Source organism: Conger conger, chromosome 16, assembly GCF_963514075.1.
Source record: "Conger conger chromosome 16, fConCon1.1, whole genome shotgun sequence".
NCBI lineage: Eukaryota > Metazoa > Chordata > Actinopteri > Anguilliformes > Congridae > Conger > Conger conger.
This window is the reverse complement of record NC_083775.1, coordinates 33,314,157-33,339,225: the sequence shown is the minus strand read 5'-3', so window position 1 is coordinate 33,339,225 and position 25,069 is coordinate 33,314,157. Positions and strand designations below refer to the sequence as shown.

Sequence of the window (25,069 nt, the reverse complement as noted above, 5' to 3'; positions counted from 1 at the left end):
CTGTCAACAGCAGATCTAAAACGTATAGACATCACACGACAGGGAAGGCTGTTCTTAGTATGCAGCTCACTGTCGCCCTCTGGTGGATATGCTGATAAATGCTCCTGTACATGAGACAAACTGTCACAACCAGGGGTGCTTCTGGGACTCCAGAATCACTGACACATTTGAGTGAGCGTATGACTCACTCAGTCAGGAACATGGTCAGTCAGTTTCTATTTCGCCACTCCCACTATAGAGAATGAGGTCACAGAGATACAGGGAGCTGGTTGGCAGGGGTCAATGTTGGACTGATTCACAGATCTTTAAAATAGGTGGATTGAGTGTAAGTATATATGCATTCATGCAGAATGCACTGCATTGATAAATATGTTTTTTTTTGTTTTTTTAAGTTTCTCAGAACAGGGGAGAATGCAGCAAAGACTTTGAAGAGCTCTACACAGCAGCTGACTGGGAGATGCAGGCAGATCACAAGAGGCAACTGAAATGTGTGGAGGAAATGACCAACTCAAGCCTCAGTGCAGACATGGTCTGGTCACGAGGCGTGAAACATTTACATTTTAGTAATTTGGCAGATGCTTTTAGTCCAAAGCGACTTAAGTGCATAGATTCTTTCACAAGTCAAAGCATCACATCCATCATTTGGAAAATACACATGAAATGCTGCTCTAAACATCATCTCATAATGCACTGTTACTGTCAAATATAGAGCTGGATCATTGATGTTTTGGAGATTTTTTGTTGCCAATTGTCCAGGGGCACTATTTTAGATCAATGGCAAAATTCAACAAAGTAGCAAGACATTTTGGCAGAAAATCTGGTTGTCTCGGCTCGGAAGCTGGGACATGGTCGTAGGTAGATTGACTGCAGGACAATGACTCTAAACATAAGTCAAAATCCACACAGAAATGGTTCAGAAAAAACAACATCCATTTTCTGCAATGGCCATCTCAGTCTCCAAACTTAAATCCCATTAAAAACCTGTGGTCAGAATCGGAGAGGTCCATAACCGTAAACCCAAGGTTATCAATGATTCTGAAAAGTTATTTATTACATTATTGGCATTTGGCAGACGCTCTTATCCAGAGCGACGTACAACAAAGTGCATACCCATAACCAGGGGTAAGTGCGCTGAAAGACCCTAGAGGGAAGTACAATTTCAATTGCTACCCGTTAAAAAAAGATAAGGACCAGGGCCTATTTTTTTTTATTATTTTTTTTTATCAACAAATAAAACAAAGCAAAAGTGACCAAACTTAACTATCCAAATACTGCTTACCTAGTGAGACGGGTGCGTGGGGGTTGGACCCAAAATGCATGACTCAGAAACAATAGTTAGATAAAGTCCCGTCAGGGCTTTATTCGGGACGAATCCCAGGAGCGTAGTCAAAACAAGCAAAGTCCATACACTTAGATCCAGCCAAACAAACAATAAACAAACAAAAAGCACGGTGCCGAGGGAAGAGGCGAACTCGTCGGTAGACGTGCAGGGAGGTCCGGTAGCAGAAGAGCTGTCAGCGGGGCAGAAGTACAGGCGGACGGCAGGCAGGGTCGTAGTCAAGGGCGATGCAGAAATCGAAACCATAAAACAATCAGCGAGGCAAAGGTACAAAAACGGTAGGCGAGGACGTGGTCAAAAACAAACGATGGTCAACGAAACAGAAATCAATAGTCAATGGTCGGCAAAAAGGCTTGGATCTTAACATGTAACCTATGATGGTAATGCTCAAGCGTTGCTTTGACGTACAAGAGGCAGACAATTTCGCAACAAACAGTAGCGCGACTGGGCTATAAATGCAGGTGTAGACAGGTGTAGACAATTAGTTAGAGCGCAGCAAGGAAATGGAAAACAGGTGCGACGGATGACAAGTTTAACAAGGTAATTAGTAATCGTTAGTAATAAACCTATCCTGTCCTAGCATTAGTAAATTAGTAAATGACATGCACGAGAAACGTAAGGTAACATGAACACATGATTAGTTTGTTAGTTCTACCCAATCCTGATCTAGCGTTAGTAGTTTTAGTAAATAGACAAAATAGAAACAATTAGGGTGTGAATGACAGAAAGAGAGAGAGAAAGGCGGAACGCAAGGTTTGCGGAAAGACATGTAAAAGCGTATGTTTAACCAATGACCAGTCTACGTAACAATAAACATAAATCAAAACATAACACTAAAAGAACTGAGACGATAACCACTCAACATAACAAGGTAAAAATAATCGAAACATAACTAGACATGACAAGAAAATAAATCGTAACAAGAAACAAACTAAAAAACATGACAAACCTAGACTAACATAAAACATGATAAGACAATTAGTGACTAAGACAAAATGAATAAACATAAAACATGGCAAAACAGACCTGAAACGTGACACCGAGCCAACTAAAAATACCGAAACACTACGTAAATCACAAAGACAACAATTAAGGTTCACAGGGAGGTAGGGAGGGATGGGGAGAGGTGCGGCTTGTGGAGGCTGAACGAAGAGGTCTGGCAGGGGTGTAGGGTCTGATGATTTTTTGTAGGTAAGCTGGGGAAGACCCCTTAACTGCTTGGAAGGCTAGCACCAATGTTTTGAATTTGATGCGAGCCATGACAGGCAGCCAGTGGAGGGAAGTAAGCAGGGGGGTGACGTGTAAGTATTTGGGAAGGTTGAAGACCAGACGAGCTGCTGCATTCTGCATAAGTTGGAGGGGTCTGATGGCGGACGCTGGGAGGCCAGCCAAGAGGGAATTGCAGTAGTCCAGGCAGGACAGAACCATCGCTTGGACCAGGAGCTGGGTCGAGTAGGGGGTGAGAAAGGGGCGGATTCTCCGTATGTTGTATAGGATGAACCTGCATGACCGGGTCACCGCCGCAATGGAATTGTCAAAAATCCCTCCAAATGTGTTTTCTAACCATATCAGAAAATATAGGAAAAGTCTCATGGCATGTTCGGCAGGGGTGTTTGCAGAAAGTATTAAACCCAGGGGGGCCAATTTTGGCAATCTTTAGCTGTAGCCAATGTTATTTGTTTTTTCCTTTAAAGTTTTTCTCAATCACTTTGGCCCATTTCCCAGAACATTTATAGAAGCATTTGCCAAAACATTTCATGCATGAAGTGAAACGTTATGGTTCATCACCAAAAGTGCGTCCCTCACTCGAAATCTTTAACTCATTGTTTCAATTACTCAGTGTCATCAAAATGAAAAGTCCCTTTATCATTGTTTGAAATCAAGACAGTCAAAATGGTTAGAGAAACTGTCATTTTGACAGGGAACATTTTCTTTGGAAGAGCTTTTGTTACAGTGACTTCAAATTAGTCTCTCTTTCTTCAGTACAATATTTAAGACTGAAATATGTAAAACACCACTTGTAAGAGACTGGACAAAAATCTCACTTGCTGAGAATCAATTTTACAGTAACTGAGTACAATATAGTAAACAGAAAACACAACAATGCAGGGGAATCAGTTGTAAATCACCAATACATCACAGTTTGTGTTTTCTTTATGAATGTCAAACATGCATTGACTGTAAACTGAAATAGCATGAAGAATGAGCGCCTGTTTTCTCTTCTGAATGTTTGTATAATTGAAGACACCAACCGGCCCACATCATAAACCAGCCCTCTGCCATTGTAAAACCATGGTTGAACACATGGTCCACAATGGTGGCCCTCATTTCAAGGGAGACCATGTGCCTCTTCTGGCTCTTCCTCTGTTTTGTGGCCACGCCTCCAAACCTCCCCTCCGAGTCGCTCCCCACACCCTCGGAGCAGCGGCCCAATTATGCCTCTCCCTCATGGGCCCGCCATACTTGGATCTGGCAGGACCGGAGTGTGATCCCCAGGCCATGGTGTGCAACTGCATCGAAAGACAGAGCGATGCCTTAGTGACTGCAAGCTCAGTGCTGCTACAGTTCCCACTGTCTTTGTACTCTGGCTTGAGTCCATCACTAAACCTGAGGGATAGAACAGGGATGACCAGACAGATCACATCTCTCTCTTTACAATGCCTACTCTGCTCAGCCTCTGCTCACCACACCTTCTGGAACTGTTGGCAGGAAGCCACTCTCTCTACCATGCCATTTCAGAGAAACTAAACTAAACGCTGTCTCTGTCAGTGTGCACAGTAAAAAGTTCTGTTGTATCAGGGCTTGACTCTACTCTGCTCAGCCTCTGCTCACTACACCTCCTGCAACTGTTGGCACATCCAGGAAGTCACTCTCACTCTCTCTGTCATGCTGTTTCAGAGAAACTAAACTAAACTCAGTCCCTGTCCCTGTGTGTGGATTAAAATGAGGTTAGTATCTAGGCGGGCCTGCGCAGAACCAGAAACATCTTCCCTTCTTCCTCAAAAAGATTTAGAGAAACTATACACCATTCTGTACTGAAACTAAACTCTGTCCATTTGAGCAGTGAAATGTCACAGGCTGCAGGTCTTATGGATCAAGCCCAGTTGTGCTGTCCAATTTGTCTGGATCTATTGAAGGATCCATGAGTCCGTGGGTCATGTGACCTGGAAGCTATTTAAAAAGAAAACATAATTTTTCCATTGAAAATAATATCAATTTTAAGGATTGATAGTAGAATGAATATGGAGCTGCATTGGTCTGGAGTTAATAGATCATGTGTCCTCGAAGGTATTGAAATAATAACATAATAATGTACATACCTTCGTGGATCCAGGAGTTCTGCCCGGATTTTCATGTCCTTCGGATCACCAAGATATTATTTCAGCACTCTGAGCGCTGTGGTTAGAAAGCTCTCAACATTTTTATTTGACAACCACCTTTTTTTGCTGTTGACAAAAATGTTTTGTAATCTTAAATGTGCAATAAAAGATCAAACAAAGTGTTGTGCTGTGTTCTCTGAGCTCCTCTGATTACGAAAAAAAATATTTTGAGCACTGTGGCCCGTTTCATTGAAGGGCTATTGAAGTCTGAAAATCGAAAATCAAACACAAAACTAACTTTACCCCACTAGAGAGATTGTGTGTTTGATGACTTACTGAAAATCTGCTCTCTCTACACTCACTGCTCAGCCTGGCCTCAGACCAACACCACACCTCCTGTAGCTGTGCGCAGAACCAGGAAGTAATTCCCCCTTTCTCTGTCACGCAGTTTCAGAGAAACAGAAACTCAACTCTGTCTCTGTCCGTGTGAGAGGCAGAATGGCTGAGGCCAGTATCTCAGTGGATCAAGACCAGTTCAGCTGTTCAATCTGTCTGGATCTACTGAAGAATCCGGTGGCTATTCCCTGTGGACACAGTTACTGTTTGGGCTGTATTAAGGACTACTGGGATCAGGATGATCATACTGGTGTCTTCAGCTGTCCCCAGTGCAGAGAGACTTTCTTCCCAAGGCCTGTTTTGAGAAAAAACACCATACTGGCTGACGTGGTGGAGAAACTGAAGAAGACAGGACTCCAAGCTGTTCCTCCTGCTCACTGCTATGCTGGACCTGGAGATGTGGTGTGTGATTTCTGCACTGGGAGAAAGCACATAGCCGTTAAATCCTGTCTGGTGTGTCTGGCCTCTTTCTGTGAAACTCACCTCCAGCCTCACTATGAATCTCCTGCCTTTAAGAAGCACAAACTGGTCAAAGCCACTGGAAACCTGCAGGAGAAGATCTGCACTTATCATGACAAACTGTTAGAGATTTACTGTCGTACCGATCAGCAGTGTATCTGTCTGCTGTGTACGATGGATGAACACAGAGGCCATGATACAGTCTCAGCTGCAGCAGAATGGACAGAGAAACAGGTAGGGACTGGAGCTCTGACACATAATTACAGTGATTGGAGTGACAACCTGCATACTTATCAATTGTATTTCATGGAATATGTTGAATGTTTACATATTACAGGTTTGAAGTACACAGCAATAAAGCAGTAAACAGGAAGCAAAGGTGGCCTGTAGCATAGTGGTTAAGGTACACGACTGGGACATGCAAGGTCGGTGGTTCGATCCCTGGTGTAGCCACAATAAGATCCGCACAGCTGTTGGGCCCTTGATCAAGGCCCTTCACTCCACATTACTCCCAGGGGATATTGTCTCCTGCTTAGTCTAATCAATTGTACGTCGCTCTGGATATCCTAAAAATGTCCCACCAATAGGAGTCACTGAAAGAGTGCACAACACAGTTCCAACACTCCTGATTCCAGCTGTGCATCCAAAGCCTTCTCTCAACTGGGCGAGCAGTAAATATTACATTTAACCCTTGTGCAGTCTCAACATTCTCGATGCACCCCTTGTCTTAAGGGTACAAAATGATCCACCTTCACTCAACTCCTAAAATAAAGCCACAAAATTGAATTTAAAACCCCAAATCTATTTTGAATGAAGAAAAAGCCTGTAACTCATCACAAACTGCATCATCAAATTTAAAGTTGAAAAAAGATCATATTGGCGGGTCAATTTTGACCCTGAAGAAAACACAAGAGTGAAATATTAAACATTGACACTCCTATAATGTTAAGATCTTTTGACCTCTTATGTCTGGGGTTGAGAATGTGAAATTGAGACCAATAGTTCAGATAAACACACAATCATTGTAATAGGAATAGTTTGCCACTTTGGTTGTCGCCTTCACATTGTTTCCAAAATTACAAGCCTTTTTAAAATATTTTTCATAAATATGAAAAATCTATGAGAAACATCTCATTATAGAGCCTAAGGTAAAGTAAGTGAAAGTTGTCAGCTCCTTCCCTGAGGATGGCACCCCACTGATTCTCCTTGGAGACTTCAACATCCACCTTGAAGCCTCCCAGGCTGCTGCCTTCCTACCACTAATCCACTCCTTCGGCCTCTCCCTGCAACACTCTCCTCCAACCCACAAGGTGGGCAATGTGAACCCTTACTGTTGCAGAGTTATTTGACACACAGGACTTATAAAAAACTGAACGTAACTGTAACTTCACTGGGCTCCATGTTGGTATCTGTACTCTGTGCACTTCAGCACCATACAAGCCGCAGGGACATATAAGCACACAGGTCACATGCAGGACATGTAATGTAAACACTATGGACCGAAGATCAGATTCTACAAACAAGGACACAGTGGCATTGATGCAATGCACCCCTCAGCTACAAGAGTGAGTGAGAGAGTGAGAGAGACAGACTGGATTTATTTTTCTTTATCTACCTAATGTAGTTTAGACTCTCCTGTTAGCCTAACCTCCATGTCTTTGGACTGTGGGGGAAAAACAGAGTACAAAGAGGAAATCCATTTGGGCAAAAAGAGAACTAAAAACAGAAAGGCCATCATCTAGGATTCAAACACGATAACTTGTTGGTGTGGTAAAGGCAATGCTACACACAGTAAATGGTAAATGGTTGGAATTAATATCATGCCTTTATCCAAAGCGCTGTAAAATTGATGCTTCTCATCCACCCATTCATACACACACTCACACACTGACGGCGATTGACTGCCATGCAAGGCGCCGAACAGATAGTCAGGAGCATTTGGGGGGTTAGGTGTCTTGCTCAGGGACACTTTGACACAGCCCAGGCGGGGGATCGAACCGGCAACCCTCCGACTGCCAGATGACTGCTCTTACTGCCTGAGCCACGGCGCCCCCCGCATCAATGAGCTTTTGAAACATGTCATAGTCCTGTTTAATTTGGAATATGATGATGTAGTTGAAAACAGGATATACTGTACCTTGTTAACATGTTACATAAAAATAATGTGTCCACAGAAGCAGCTGGGGGTAACACAGAGTAAGTTCCAGCAGAGAATCCAGGAGAGAGAGAAGGAGCTGCAGGATCTGAGGCAGGCTGTGCAGTCACTCAAGGTGGGTACTGACCAGAGGAGAACACCACAGCTGACTATGTTGGAGCTCAGTCAGGGCTCTCCTCCAGTCAGTCAATGAGGAGCCCAGTGTTGGGCCATGTTCCAGCCCTGTGGGGCCCAATCTCACTGAGCCACACTGTGGGGAACAAGCTCTCTGGGGTCCCTATAAGGGCTGAGTGTAAGGCATAGTTAAAATGTACAGGTCTTCTCTCTCTGTGTCTCCTAACAGCGCTCTGCACAGGCTGCAGTGGACGACAATGAGAGGATCTTTTCTGAGATGATCCGCTCCATTGAGAGAAGGTGCTCTGAGGTGAAAGAGCTGATCAGAGATCAGGAGAAGGCTGAAGTCAGTCGGGCTGAAGGACTCCTGGAGCGACTGGAGCAGGAGATTGCTGAGCTGAGGAGGAGAGATGCTGAGCTGGAGCAGCTTTCACACACAGAGGACCACATACATTTCCTCCAGGTAACATCACTGGCTCTCTGACAGTCTGCACTATGTACATTGTACATGCTTGGTGATGTGTGTTCCTAATTTACAAAGATCAGCTCCTGGTATCTGCACAGCAATATGTAATGAGACTGTTCTCTGTCTGTCTGTCTGTCTGTCTGTCTGTCTGTAGAGCTGTCAGTCTCTCTGTGCCCCTCCTGGACCTGCAGACTTACCCAGCATCACTGTCAGTCCACATGTGTCTTTTGAGGCTGTGAGGAAATCTGTCTCTGAACTGAAAGAGCGACTGGAGGATATCTGCAAGGGGGAACTGGTCAAAGTTTCTCAATCAGGTTGAAAAAACTTTAATGAGCAAAATATACAGTACTGTGCAGAAGCCTTAGGCACCCAAGACTTTTTTTTTCTTTTCTTTTTTTCTGTGTGCTAGTATAAAAGAACACATTTGAGATTTCCAAATATTTATTTTCCAAAAGATTTCATTTTACAGAGACATTTTAGTATTTAATTTAAAAAAGTAACATGTTACTGTAAGCAATTGACTACTTTTTACCTAAAAACTGAGATCAGAAGCAAGGAGCCAACCAAAGCCTGCAGAAGAACAGAAGTTCTCCAACATGCTTGGAACAACCTCCCTGCTGATTGTCTTATAGAACTGCAGGACAGTGTTGGCTATCTCAGAGAAGTGATGCAGTTTTAACGCCGAAGGGTGGTCGCAAAAAATATTGATTTGATTCAGTTTTTAACTATTCTGCCAAATTACTGAAATGTAATGTAAAATGTATAGTACGTTTATTTAGGACCGTTCATTGAATTATTTTGAAAGAATCTTATCTGGACAGTGTTATACAGGTGCCTTAGACTGTTGCACAGTACTGTATTTTAACCAGCTTTCATTCCACACAAAACCAATGAAGTGCATTTTTCTCTCACTCTGTCTCTGCAGTGAAAAACGTCCCTACTGTAGAGCCCAGGACCAGAGAGGATTTCTTACAGTGTGAGTGCTCACTCTGAAACTCTGAGCTGACACACAGAAACACACACACACACACACACACACACACTCACAAACTCACACACACACACACTCACACACTCACACACACACACACACACACACACACACACACTCACACACTCACACACACACACTGTCTATTTAATAAGGTATTACACTTGAAATGTACCCTAAAACAAGTATTTTCATTACAAAATATTTATCATAACTTCTCCTATTCCATCATTGTGTATGTCCTCTGAAACAATCATGAACACACATGCATACTGTACACACATGTGGAGATGGAAAATAAATTAAATCATGCTGTACACTTGGCGGCACGGATGGTGCAGTGGGTAGCACTGCTGCCTCACAGCAAGGAGGTCCTGGGTTCGAATCCCTGTTGGCCGGGGCCTCTCTGTGTGGAGTTTGCATGTTCTCCCCGTGTTTGTGTGGGTTTCCTCCGGGTACTCTGGTTTCCTCCCACAGTCCAAAGACATGCAGGTTAGACTGATTGGAGAGTCTAAATTGCCCAGAGGTGTGAGTGAATGGTGTGTGTGCCCCGTGATGGACTGGTGACCTGTCCAGGGTGTATTCCTGCCTTTCGCCCAATGTATGCTGGGATAGGCTCCAGCCCCCCTGTGACCCTTTTCAGGCTAAGCGGGTTAGGATAATGAATGAATGAATGCTGTACACTGATAGTATGGAGAAAATAATGACTTATAGACAGACCTTACCTGTCCTCATATTAAATCTAAACTTTCTCCTCTATCAGATTCCTGTCAGCTCACACTGGACCCCAACACAGCGTATAAAAACCTGCGTCTGTCAGAGGGGAACAGAGTGGTGACCCATGTGAGAGGGATCCAGTCATATCCTGATCATCCAGAGAGATTTGATGGCACGGCACAAGTCCTGTGCAGAGAGGGTCTGTCTGGACGCTGTTACTGGGAGACTGAGTGGAGTGGGGATTGGGTTTGTTTAGCCATGTCATATAAACACATCAGCAGGAAAGAAGGACAGGGTCATCAGTGTGGTCTGGGAAATAATAACCTGTCCTGGAGTTTTTACCGCGCTCTCTCCAGTTACTTTTTCAGGCACAATAAAGTTAGCACTGATATCCCTGTCCCCCCCTCCTCCTCCAGAATAGGAGTGTACCTGGATCACAGGGCAGGAACTCTGTCCTTCTACAGCGTCTCTGACACAATATCCCTCCTGCACAGAGTCCAGACCACATTCACTCAGCCCCTCTATCCTGGGTACTGGGTTAGTTTGGGAAGTTCTGTAAAACTGTGTGATCTTTGATGAGACCAGCTGTAACCAGAGTGAGAGAAAAACACTGCAGGGAGAAAGGGAGGAGAAGTAAATAAAACATAAAAGATGAAAGTTGAGGGTCTGATGAGGGGCACACCTCTACACCTCTACCACACTGGGGTCAGAGGAGCACATTTTACACAGTTCTACACCTCTACCACACTGGGGTCAGAGGAGCACATTTTACACACCTCTACACCTCTACCACACTGGGGTCAGAGGAGCACATTTTACACAGTTCTGAGCAAAATTGTAAATTGGGAAATTGTACATTATGGGGATTATAATATGATTAAATCGTGAAAAACAGATGGAACATCTTTTTCTGTCAAAAGGATTACCTGCACTGTCCGTTTAATAAAAATGTGAGCTGAATTCTGAACACTCATTAACCCAGTTGACTGCAAGAGGCCTTCAGTTCAGTCCTCCATCCTGACATGGAGAAAAAGATCAAAATAATGGATTGGAAACTGAACAGAGATAAAGCTGGAATAAGACAGGAAATATGTGGGTGTGGAAAATGCTTTTATTTCTGCTTCTTCCACACAAGACTTATAACGCTTTGTAATAATTACTCTGTTGACAGAAAGTCATTCTGTAGTTTATGTTCACGTGTCTTTGTACCAATGTGGGGTTGGCTGGCCAGAATGGGAGGGGTTATTGTCTTTACTGTAAGAAGCTGATTTCACTACAAAATGGAACTGCCTTTAAATGAATCATTACAATTCAAAAAACATGTATCCTATATATTTTTTGTGCAAGTTATTTCTGATTCTTTATGAAAAATCTTCAATAAAAACTTAATTCACTAAGCCACTGTCTACAGGGGTTTTCTATGGTGAAAGAAACTTACATTTGATATCCTCATGTTTAAATTAGGTGGAGGGCTCAAGAGAAGGAGAGTACTGTTTAAGTATAGCAGGGAAAGAGGGCAAAACAGGAGTGCCAAGCAGCCCTCTGGAGGACCCACAGCGGTAGGCAGTGAGGAGGGGAGCTCCAGCAGGGTTTTGGAACAAAATTATATTGTTTCTTTGTTGTCAAAAAAAATAACTGTGTCAACAGCAGATCTAAAATGTATAGACATCACAGGACAGGGAAGGCTGTTCTTAGTATGCAGCTCACTGCCACCCTCTGCTGGATATGGTGATAAATGCTCCTGTACATGAGACAAACTGAAACAACCAGGGGTGCTTCTGGGACTCCAGAATCACTGACACATTTGAGTGAGCATATGACTCACTCAGTCAGGAACATGGTCAGTCAGTTTCTATTTGGCCACACCCACTATAGAGAATGAGGTCACAGAGATACAGGGAGCTTGTTGGCAGTGTTGGATTGACTCAAAGATCTTTAAAATAGGTGCATTGGCTGAAGTAGTGGGACAGGTACGGTTTGTTGAAAAAGTAATCCAGATGGTTTAATAATCTCTGTATTCAGTAAGTTTCTCAGAACAAGGGAGAGTGCACCAAAAACTTTGAAGAGCTCTACACAGCAGCTGACTGGGAGATGCTGGTGGATCTCAAGAGGTAACTAAAATGTGTGGAGGAAATGACCAACACAAGCCTCAGTCCAGACATGGTCTGGTCGAGAGGCGTGAAACAGCTCATGGAGCTCACAGTGCCCTGGGAAGAGAGGCCAGCACAGGCACACGAGTGACTCACACCAGCCCCTCACCCTGGAGAGCCAGCAGAAGGGAAGAAGCTTTCCTTCCTTCCTTTCTGAACCTATAGGTGGCAAAATTATTGGGAACCGTCACAATTATTGTAAATAAGTTCGGGAACCTTATTGTGTCACTCCATCACTTCATGTTTCACTAGTGGTGAACAAACATGCAAAATGCCTTTGTCATGCTTTTGGCATTTCAGCCAAAGCCAAACTGTCCATTTGGAAGAGACAGATGGTAATTGACTGTCACAAGTCTGGTAATGGGTACATCACCATGGAAGGCTGGCACATAGACAGCCCTTACTGAACACAATAAACAAAACCAAACATGTTGAGAATCACCTTATACTGCACTGATACTGTCAAATATAGAGCTGGATCATTCACATTTTGGGTATTGTCTGTTGCTAGTTGTCAGGGGGCACTATTTCAGATGGCAAAATGAATTCAACAAAGTACCAAGACATTTTGGCAGAAAATCTGGTTAGAAGCTGGGGCATGGTCGTAGGTAGATTGACTGCAGGACAATGACTCTAAACATATGTCAAAATCCACACAGAAATGGTGAAGAAAAAACAACATCCATGTTCTGAAATAGCAATCTCAGTCTCCGGACTTAAATCCTATTAAAAACCTGTGATCTGAACTGAAGAAAGGATAAGCATAAACCAAAGGATATCAATGATTTTATTTCTGGTGGAATTGTAAAAAATCCATCCAAATGTGTTTTCTAACCATATCAGAAAATATAGGAGAAGTCTCATGGCTGTCATGTTCAGCAGTGGTGTTTGCAGAGGGTATTAAACCAGGGGTGCCAATAATTTTGGCACCTATGGTTTTCAGAAATGTGTCATTATTTAATGAAAACATAAATAATAATAAAGATTCTTCTTTTCATCAAGGGTGTCAATAATTCTGGAGCCCACTGTTGGGATTAACTAACAAATTTACACTAGTTGCCTTTTTTAAAAATTATTATAATTGTTTGATGGTCTTTGTGTCTGTCATTAAATCTTTCCATATCAGTGATCAGTACTGTTGTAGGCTTGGCTAATTTCTGCTGATACTGCCACTTTTATGGGGAAAGCTTAATTAACAAAGCTTGTCATCACTTAGCCATTTGATCGAAAACTTTTGTGATACCGGTTCAGGCTGGTTGCAGTTGTTGGTTTTGCGAACCCAGCTAATGCTAAGAAACCTTGGGTATGTTGTAGTATACTCCCCAGAGTTAAACAGTGAGGAGTGTCCATTGAGATATACAAGTCCTGGAGACAGCTTCCACTTATCATTTTCATGGATTCCTACGGGCACCAGATCATGCACACTGCATACCACAACAGGAAGGAGTGAATAGGAATTAAACATTTGTATACCTTCTGTGCGGCTCATAAAAAAAAGAGACATTAGAGAGCAATTTGTTCAGTGCAAAGAAATTTTACAATTTAAACATACTGTCCAAAATAGCATAAATTTGCCAGGGTAAAGTCATAGTTTGAATTAATGTCAATGGGGAGATTTAGGCTTAGTAAACTGCAATACCTCTGGTAACCACTGGAGTGTGCTAGCTTCAAGCGAGCTGCATCTCTGCCATGTGAAGGTCCTGCAAGGTGATTGGCAGGCACTGTAATCAATGCAGGGCCAGGGAGAAAATTAATTACATTGCTGCTAATTGAATGCCTTTAGCTGTAGCCAATGTTAATTGTTTTTTTCCTTTAAAGTTTTTCTCAATCGCGTTGGCACATTTCCCACAACATTTATAGGAGCATTTGCCAAAACATTTCATGCATACAGTGAAATGTTATGGTTCTCCACCAAAAATGCATCCCTCACTCGAAATCTTTAACTCATTGTTTCAATGACTCAGTGTGATCAAAGTGAAAAGTCCCTTTATCATTGTTTGAAATCAAGACAGTCAAAATGGTTAGAGAAACTGTCTTTTTGACAGGGAACATTGTCTTTCGAAGAGCATTTGTTCCAGTAACTTAAAATTAGTCTCTCTTTCTTCAGTACAATTTTTCACACTGAAATATGTAAAACACCTCGGTAAGAGACTGGACAACAATCTCACTTGTTGAGAATCAATCTCACGGTGACAGAGTGCAATACAGTAAACAGAAAACACAACAATGCAGGAGAATCAGTTGTAAATCACCAATACATCACAGTTTGTGTTTTCTTTATGAACGTCAAACATGCATTGAAATAGCATGCAGAATGAGCGCCTGTTTTCTCTTCTGAATGTTTGTATAATTGAAGACACCGACCGGCCCACATCATCAACCAGCCCTCTGGCATTGTAAAACTATGGTTGATCACATGGTCCACAATGGTGGCCCTCATTTCACGGGAGACCATGTGCCTCTTCTGGCTCTTCCTCTGTTTTGTGGCCTTCTCCTGACCATACCAACACGCCTCCAAACCTCCCTGCCGAGTCGCTCCCCACACCCTCGGAGCAGCGGCCCAATTATGCCTCTCCCTCATGGGCCCGCCATACTTGGATCTGGCAGGACCGGAGTGTGATCCCCAGGCCATGGTGTGCAACTGCATCGAATGACAGAGCGATGCCTTAGTGACTGCAAGCTCAGTGCTGCTACAGTTCCCACTGTCTTTGTACTCTGGCTTGAGTCCATCTCTAAACCTGAGGGATAGAACAGGGATGACCAGACAGATCACATCTCTCTCTTTACAATGCCTACTCTACTCAGCCTCTGCTCACCATACCTTCTGGAACTGTTGGCAGGAAGCCACTCTCTCTATCATGCCATTTCAGAGAAACAAAACTAAACGCTGTCTCTGTCAGTGTGTGCAGTAAAGGGTAACTGTCATATCAGGGCTTGACTCTACTCTGCTCAGCCTCTGCTCACTACACCTCCTGCAACTGTTGGAAGTGTGTCATGTCATGCCGTTTCACAGAAACTAAACTAAATTCAGTCCCTGTCCCTGTGTGTGGATTAAAGTAAGGTTAGTATCTAGGAGGGACTGCTCAGAACCAGAAACATCTTCCCTTCTTTCTCAAAAATATTTGGAGAAACTATACACCATTCTGTTCTGAAACTAAACTCTGTCCATTTGAGCAGTAAAATGTCTCAGGCTGGAGGTCTTATGGATCAAGCCCAGTTGTGCTGTCCAATTTGTCTGGATCTATTGAAGGATCCATATTGGTTTTGAGTCCGTGGGTCATGTGACCTGGAAGCTATTTAAAAAGAAAACGTAATTTTTCAATTGAAAATAATAGCAATTTTAAGGATTGATAGCTCCATTGGTCTGGAGTTAATAGGTCATGTGACCTGGGAGCTATTGAAATATTAACATACTAATGTAAATACTTGAACTCCAGCGGGGATCCAGGAGTTGTGCCCGGATGTTCATGTCCTCCTGATTAGGTATTATTTCATCACTCTGAGCGCTGTTGTTAGAAAGCTCTTAACTTTTTTTTTATTTTTATTGACAAAACTTTTTTTGTAAACTTAAATGTGCAATAAAAGAGCAAACAAAGTGTTGTGCTGCGTTCTCTGCGCTCCTCTTATTCCGAAAAAGTTATTTTTTGCACTGTGGCCCATGATACAGTCCCAGCTGCAGCAGAATGGACAGAGAAACAGGTAAGAACACAATTACACACAATTACAGTGATTGTAGTGACAACCTGCAGACTTATCAATTGTATTTTATGGAATGTGTTGAATGTTTACAAATTACATATTTAAATGTTTTAATCGATGAGAAATGCAGTGATTTCCAGGTTTGAAGTACACAGCAATAAAGCAGTAAACAGGAAGCAGTGGCGGCCTGTAGCATAGTGGTTAAGGTGCACGACTGGGACACACAAGGTCAGTGGTTTGATCCCTGGTGTAGCCACAGCTTTGGGCCCTTGAGCAAGGCCCTTCACTCCACATTACTCCCAGGGGGTATTGTCTCCTGCTGAGTCTAATCAATTGTATGTCGCTCTGGATATTCTAAAAATGTCCCACCAATAGGAGACACTGAAAGAGTGCACAACGCAGTTCCACCGCTCCTGATTCCAGTTGTGCATCCAAAGCCTTCGCTCAACTGGGCGAGCTGTAAATATTACATTTAACCCTTGTGCAGTCTCAACATTCTCGATGCACCCCTTGTCTTAAGGGTAAAAAATGATCCACCTTCACTAAACTCCTAAAATAAAGCAGCTAAATTGAATTTAAAACCCCAAATCTATTTTGCATGATGAAAAAGTCTGTAACTCATCACAAACTGCATCATCAAATTTAAAGTTGAAAAAAGATCATATTAGCGGGTCAATTTTGACCTTGAAGAAAACACAAGAGTAAAATATTAAACATTAACACTTCTATAATGTTAAGATCTTTTGACCTCTTTTATGTCTGGGGTTATATTTAGACCAATAGTTCAGATAAACACACAATTATTGTAATAGGAATAGTTTGCCACTTTGGATGTCGCCTTCACATTGTTTCCAAAATTACAAGCCTTTTATCCATAAATATGAAAAATCTGTGAGAAACATCTCATTATAGAGCCTAAGGTAAAGTAAGTGAAAGTTGTATGGGTGCCGGCAGGATCATCCTCAAAAAATCTGAGATAAAAATAAAAATGATTGTATAATTTCTAACATTTTATACAGTTTCAGAGGGTCAAGAGAACACATTTGTATGCAACGTTGGTACAGGATTTAGCATCGCAGTATGTTTACCCTTTAATCCCACCAAATTATAAAGTTTGAAAAATTATCGAGTATCAATATGAAACAAGATTAACTGATTTTTAAGAAATCTCAAATAATAAAGGGTTCAAATTGACCCCAAACATAATAGGAGGGTTAAGTGATAGCCCTTCTCCACTGTCTTACCATCAGTTACTGTTTCAGAGTTATTTGACACACAGGACTTATAACAAACTGAACGTAATTGTAACTTCACTGGGCTCCATGTTGGTATCTGTACTCTGTGCACTTCAGCACCATACAAGCCGCAGGGACATATAAGCACACAGGTCACATGCAGGACATGTAATGTAAACACTATGGACCGAAGATCAGATTCTACAAACAAGGACACAGTGGTGTTGATGCAGTGCACCCCTCAGCTACAGGAGTGAGTGGGAGAGTGAGAGAGACAGACTGGATTTATTTTTCTTTATCTACCTAATGTAGTTTAGACTCTCCAGTTAGCCTAACCTGCATGTCTTTGGACTATGGGAGAAAAACAGAGTACGAAGAGAAAATCCTTGTGGACAAAAAGAGAACTAAAAACAGAAAGACCATCATCTAGGATTCAAACACAATAACTTGTTGCTGTGGTGGAGGCAATGCTACACACTGCCTAACTGTGCTGTTCAAACATGCCATAGTCCTGTTTAATTTGGAATATGATAATGTAGTTGAAAACAAGATATACTGTACCTTGTTAACATGTTACATAAAAATAATGTGTCCACAGAAGCAGCTGGGGGTAACACAGAGTAAGTTCCAGCAGAGAATCCAGGAGAGAGAGAAGGAGCTGCAGGATCTGAGGCAGGCTGTGCAGTCAGTCAAGGTGGGTACTGACCAGAGGAGAACACCACAGCTGACTATGTTGGAGCTCAGTCAGGGCTCTCCTCCAGTCAGCCAGTGAGGAGCCCAGTGTTGGCCATGTTCCAGCCCTGTGGGGCCCAATCTCACTGAGCCACACTGTGGGGAACAAGCTCTCTGGGGTCCCTATAAGGGCTGAGTGTGAGGCCTAGTTAAAATGTACAGGCCTTCTCTCTCTGTTTCTCCTAACAGCGCTCTGCACAGGCTGCAGTGGACGACAATGAGAGGATCTTTACTGAGATGATCCGCTCCATTGAGAGAAGGTGCTCTGAGGTGAAAGAGCTGATCAGAGATCAAGAGAAGGCTGAAGTGAGTTGGGCTGAAGGACTCCTGGAGCGACTGGAGCAGGAGATTGCTGAGCTGAGAAGGAGAGATGCTGAGCTGGAGCAGCTTTCACACACAGAGGACCACATCCATTTCCTCCAGGGAACATCACTGGCTCTCTGACAGTCTGCACTATGTACATTGTACATACTTGGTGATGTGTGTTCCTAATTTACAAGGATTGGCTCCTGGCATCTATACAGCAATATGTAATGAGACTGTTCTCTGTCTGTCTGTCTGTCTGTAGAGCTGTCAGTCTCTCTGTGCCCCTCCTGGACCTGGAGACTTACCCAGCATCACTGTCAGTCCACATGTGTCTTTTGAGGCTGTGAGGAAATCTGTCTCTGAACTGCAGGAGCAACTGGAGGACATCTGCAAGGGGGAACTGGTCAAAATTCCTCCATCAGGTTGAAAAAACTTTCATGAGCAAAATATACAGCACTGTGCAGAAGTCTATTAAGTATATATCTTTTTTTTCTTTCTTTTTTTCTGTGTGTTAGTGTAAAAGTACACATTTGAGATTTCCAAATATTTATTTTCGAAAAGATTTTATTTTACAGAGACATTTTTGTATTTAATTTAAAAAACTAACATGTTACTATAAGCAGTTGACTACTTTTTACATAAAAACTTGATCAAGACTGTCTGAGATCAGAAGCAAGGAGCCAACCAAAGCCTGCAGAAGAACTGTGGCAAGTTCTCCAACATGCTTGGAACAACCTCCCTGCTGATTATCTTACAGAACTGCAGGACAGGACAGCGTTGGCTGTCTCAGGGAAGTTATGCAGTTTTAACGCTGAAGGGTGGTCGCAAAAAATATTTATTTGATTCAGTTTTGAACTATTCTGCCAAATGACTAAGACTGCCAGGTGCCTAAGACTTTGGCACAGTCCTGTATTTTAACCAGCTTTCATTCCACACAAAACCAATGAAGTGCATTTTTCTCTCACTCTGTCTCTGCAGTGAAAAACGTCCCTACTGTAGAGCCCAGGACCAGAGAGGATTTCTTACAGTGTGAGTGCTCACTCTGAAACTCTGAGCTGACACACACACACACACACACACACACACACACACACTGTCTATTTAATAAGGTATTGCACTTGAAATGTACCCTAAGACAAGTAGAAAAGCATGACTTTCATTACAAAACATTGATCATAACTTCTCCTTTTCCATCATTGTGTATTTCCTCTGACACAATCATGAACACACATGCATACACAGCACTGCCGCCTCACAGCAAGGAGGTTCTCGGTTCGAATCCCCGTCGGCCAGGGCCTCTCTGTGTGGAGTTTGCATGTTCTCCCCATGTTTGCGTGGGTTTCCTCCGGGTACTCCGGTTTCCTTCCACAGTCCAAAGACATGCAGGTTAGGCTGATTGGAGAGTCTAAATTGCCCGTAGGTATGAGTATGTGAGTGAATGGTGTGTGTGCCCTGCGATGAACTGGCGACCTGTCCAGGGTGTATTCCTGCCATTCGCCCAATGTATGCTGGGATAGACTCCAGCCCCCCTGTGACCCTGTTCAGGATAAGCGGGTTAGGATAATGAATGAATGAATGAATGCTGTATACTGATAGTATTTATGAATAATGAATAATAGACAGACCTTACCTGTCCTCATATTAAATCTAAACCTGCGTCTGTCTGAGGGTAACAGAGTGGTGACCCATGTGAGAGAGATATCCTGATCATCCAGAGAGATTTGATGGCATGTGTAAAACCCCACGCTAACCCAACGACAGAATTTAGCGAGGGCTGAAGGTATCAGCGTGCTCGTACCTTCTGGTGTTGCTGAAATAATACTAATAGGGTTAAAATTTTGTGGCCCCTATGCGGAGAGTCTAGATCAGCCAATAAATAAACCAAGATACAAAGACAGGAGTACCACTTCCACTCTTTACTGGTCCGGGCTGACCAAGAATCTCCACAATAGGGCCAATAGATTCACCTTCGTTTATCTGACTCCATTTTAGAATAATAATTTAGATTAGTTATCCACATTAGGTAGATTTCTTATTGATAATTTTGACTTGATCGCTATAGGAATCCTGTACTGAGATTTACTCTCCAAACAGTCCTCTGCTGGTACCGCCGCATGTGACATCGCACGTCACATGTGCACGTCTCACAAACTGACTAGCTATCTGTAGTCATTACAGAGGTCGGAGGAATAGCTACTCTCGGGTATATCTGTTTACAGGCTAGGGACCCAAGCAGACCAACCTAGCTACGGCTGTGCTCAACATGAATGAACTACCACGCGGAGGCGAGGGATTTACCATCATAGGTCTACGGGTGCTATACGCCGTGATACAGTAAGTGGAAATAATCATCCTCCCGAGACCAGTTTGAGGGGGTAAACCACGCATTCCCTGTGTAACATTAAGTGTCAGTAAGGAAAACCAAACAGATCAAGTTTTAACAATTTATCTTACCAGGCAGGTTACATACGTAATTACACACTAGTTCCAAATCAAAAAACATTACAATGGAAACCAAGTCTTAAAAGTCATACCTGGTAATAAAAGCTACATACGGGAGTCTGGCTACAGACACCCTGTACGTAGAAATTACGTGCACTGTGTGCACGGGAGGCTGATTGCATTCTCCCAGATTGCTTAGTTTACTGTCCTTAAATCCAAAATCTGGCCTTTGATGTTAACCCTAAAAATGGGTCACCCATCTGTAATTTGGAGCCACGCCTCCCCAGGAAACGCAGGGGGGTTGAGGCACATGGCTTTCACTGGGGCAGAGCTCCACACAGTTTCTCTCTGGTTCCTGGTTGGTTATGATGTCCAGGGTTTGCTGTTGCAGAAATAAAACCATTGCACCATTCGCACTGAAACAATCAGAATAATACCAAACATGAATATTATCTAAACTGACTTTGTCATGAAACATCCAGTGCTGTACACATCATTTAGTGACTGAGGAAGAGGGAGATCTGAGAGGGAGGGACTAAGAAAGGGGGTTCAGGAGAAGGTCAGGGCCTAGCAGGAAGTATTTCCTCCCAACCTCTCTGTGCCGTAAAGAATGTTGCCCCGTCGTAACGAGTTTTAACGGCTGGAGGCCTGAGTCTTCCCCCACAGGCTCCTGCCCGTATGGGTGCGGAGATAGTGGAGGTTAATGGTGCATGCTCCTGGGGTTAAATTACTTTACAGCCACATTTTGCCACAATACCAGAGGAAGCCAGCAAGCTGACCAGCCCTGAGTGATAATGCCAGATGTTAATAATTTCCGCCTTACACACGGCACAAGTCGTGTGTAGAGAGGGTCTGTCTGGACGCTGTTACTGGGAGGCTGAGTGGAGTAGGTGAGGGGTTTGTATAGCTGTGTCATAAAAAAACATCAGCAGAAAAGGACTTGGTCATGAGTGTTGTCTGGGAAATAATAGCCTGTCCTGGAGTTCGTACGCCACTGTCTCCGGGCAGCTCCAGCAGGGTTTTGGGGCAGGGCAGTGGGGAGGGAGCTCCGGCAGTGTTTTGGAACAAAATTATTTTGTTTCTTTGTTGTCAAAAAAATAACTGTTTCAACAGCAGATCTAAAATGTATAGACATCTCAGGACAGGGAAGCCTGTTCTTAGTATGCAGCTCACTACCGCCCTCTGGTGGATATGGTGATAAATGCTCCTGTACATGAGACAAACTGAAACAACCAGGGGTGCTTCTGGGACTCCGGAATCACTGACACATTTGAGTGAGTGTATGACTCACTCAGTCAGGAACATGGTCAGTGAGTTTCTATTTGGCCACACCCACTACAGAGAATGAGGTCACAGAGATACAGGGAGCTGGCTGGCAGTGTTGGATTGACTCACAGATCTTTAAAATAGGTGGATTGGCAGAAGCAGTGGGACAGGTACAGTGTGTTGAAAAAGTAATCCAGATGGTTTAATAATCTTATGCAGAATATGTACTGTATTGATAAATACATTTAAAAAAAAGTTTCTCAGAACAAGGGAGAGTGCACCAAAAACTTTGAAGAGCTCTACACAGCAGCTGACTGGGAGATGCAGGTGGATCACAAGAGGCAACTAAAATGTCTGGCGGAAATGACCAACACAAGCCTCAGTCCAGACATGGTCTGGTCGAGAGGCGTGAAACAGCTCATGGAGCTCACAGTGCCCTGGGAAGAGAGGCCAGCACAGGCACACGAGTGACTCACACCAGCCCCTCACCCTGGAGAGCCAGCAGAAGGGAAGAAGCTTGTGGCTGATGTCACCCAGCAAGAGGAAGTGGTGTCCCATTGGATCTGGCTGAAGAGGGAGGATCCATGGAAGAGCCAAGCAGGGCATTAGTGAGGAGGGGCAGAGCTGATGAGGGGCGGGGCTGAGATGAGGGGAGGAGCTAAGGGGAGGGGCGGGTCCTCTTCACACTTGTTCCTGTGTTTGATCTGCACTTCATTGTACGTCGGATAAGAGCGTCTGGATAAGAGCATCTGCTAAATGCCTTGTAATGTAATGTAATGTAATCAGATGAGGGGCGGAGCTAAGATGAGGGGAGGAGCTAAGAGAAGAGGCGGGTCCTCTTCACACTTGTTCCTGTGTTTGATCTGCACTTCATTGTACGTCGCTCTGGATAAGAGCGTCTGCTAAATGCCTTGTAATGTAATGTAATGTAATGAGATGAGGGCAGAGTTGTGGTTCTGGGATGCTGGTTCTGCCATCAAGCACTCCTGGGGCGTGGTGGGTTAGCGCTGGCATGAAGCACTGAAGAAGGAGACTGGCCACTTGAAAACCAGATGAACCCTATCCAGCTCTGCCCAAGTTGGGGGAGTATTGCCAGGAAGGAGGAGAGAGGAGAGAGGAGAGAGGAGCGATTGTAGTGGCACAAGCTCACAGAATGAACAGGGAAACGGATACCTGAATTATTGGCACCCTTGATAAAAACTATCAATAAAGTCTGCATATAACAAACAACACAGACAATAGCGTATATGCTATGTACAAACTATATACTTTTATTTAGATTTACTCAAAAATACATTTACTCATGTTTCCATGTTTTTTATTACGTAATCTATTTTTTTTCTGAACCTATAGGTGCCAAAATTATTGGCACCCCAAACAATTATTGTTATTTCTGTTATTAGAAGTTATTTCTTGTGGAATTTTCAAAAATCCATTGTGTTTTCTAACCATATCAGAAATTATAGGAAAAGTCTCATGGCTGTCTTGTTAAGCAGGGGTGTTTGCAGAGGGTATTAAACCAATAATTTTTGGCACCTATGGTTTTCAGAAAGAAACGTCATTACTTAATGAAAACATACATAATAAAAAAGATTCTTCTTTTTTATCTAGGGTTCCAATAATTCTGGAGCCCACTGATGGGATTAACTAACAAATTTACACAAGCTGCCCTTTTTTTAAATTATCATTGTTTAATGGTCTTTGTATCTGTCATTAAATCCTTCCATATCAGTGATCAGTACTGTTGTAGGCTTGGCTAATTTCTGCTGATACTGCCACTTTTATGGGGAAAGCTTAATTAACAAAGCGTGTCTGTAATGTTTCTGTATTTGTTCTGTATGTTTTCATGTTTATTCTTGTTTATCATTCATTTCTCATAGTACCTGGTTTATGTTTTCCCATTACAGTTCTCTATTGTCCTCCCCTGTTATGTCTACGTCTGAATGTTTATCAGTCTAGTCACTCCCCTGTCTGCGTGCCCCACTATTCGGGTGGTTACGGTAGTTTTCGGGGTTCAACATTTTTTCTAAACTCGCGATTCTTACTTCCTGCTTTTTCTTGATAGTTAAATGTTGTAAAGCACGATTCTTACTAACTACTACTAATCTAGGTTTTGTACAGTACTAATCCGATTAATACACTTACTGTCTGTCTAACTAACTAACTAACAATCACTTTTATTGGGTAGTTTAGAAATATTCACGTAACTAACTCACTAACGCTATCTCTTAGTATTTCTGCACTGTTCTATAACTCCGCCTCCCTATGCTATCCCTGATTACTCGGTTAGTTTCAGCGAAGTGTTCGCACCTGTCTCTAACTATCACTACGTCTTCTAACTATGCAAATGTCTACTCCCTAATCTGGAGCCGTATGTTTTACATGTTTTGTTTCGTGCATCCAGTCGGCGTTTTCGTCTCCCTCCCGTTATTATGTTATTACCCTATTGTGTTTCCCCACCTGTTGTCCATTTGTTTAGCCCACCTTTTCCTCTGCCCCGCCTAGATTGTCACCTTCCCTCTTGTATTTAAACCTCAGTCTCAGTATGCTTCGTTGTCAGAACGTTGATCTTGATAAGTGCCGATTGATTGTAAGCCTTGTTATAGAGATTCTTGAAAGACACCCCTTTGCCTTGACTTCGACTTTGACTTTGCTTTTGCCCTGCTGTATCTTCGCCCTGTGATTTTCTGGATTTTGACCTTTCGCTTTTCGTTTTTGGCTGTGTACTGGATCTCTTGGCTTGTGACTACTGGACATTAAAACTACTCTTTTGGATTATCCTGTGGTCTGCGTCTGGGTTCCCTGCACCGTACATAACAGTGTCATCACTTAGCCATTTGATAGCAAACTTTTGTGATACTGGTTCAGGCTGGTTGCAGCTGTTGGTTTTGCGAACACAGCTAATGCTAAGAAACCTTGGGTATGTTAAGCTTCCTTCCTTTTCTGTAGAAAGCTCTTAACATTGTTATTTGACAACCACCTTTTTTTGCTATTGACAAAAAGGTTTTGTAATCTTAAATGTGCGATAAAAGATCAAACAAAGTGTTGTGCTGTGTTCTCTGAGCTCCTCTGATTACGAAAAAGTTATTTTGTGCACTGTGGCCCATTTCATTGAAAGGCTATTGAAGTCTGAAATCAAACACAAAACTAACTTCACTGCACTTGGGAGATTGTGTGTTTGATGGCTTACTGAAAGTCTGCTCTCTCTACACTCACTGCTCTGCTCAGCCTGGACTCAGTCCAACACCACACCCGCTGTGCGCAGGACCAGGGAATAATTCC

The 25,069-nt window shown here is 43.0% G+C and overlaps 1 protein-coding gene across 1 annotated transcript; it reads left to right on the top strand.

Moving 5' to 3' along the window:
* Positions 1-5,118: 5,118 nt before the first annotated feature.
* LOC133114337 (tripartite motif-containing protein 16-like) lies at positions 5,119-11,354 on the top strand. The gene is made up of 6 exons (XM_061223626.1): positions 5,119-5,748; positions 7,689-7,784; positions 8,013-8,246; positions 8,404-8,563; positions 9,175-9,225; positions 10,004-11,354. The coding sequence occupies exons 1-6, from the start codon at positions 5,158-5,160 to the stop codon at positions 10,531-10,533; spliced, it is 1,662 nt and encodes a 553-aa protein (XP_061079610.1). The 5' UTR covers positions 5,119-5,157; the 3' UTR covers positions 10,534-11,354.
* Positions 11,355-25,069: the final 13,715 nt, after the last annotated feature.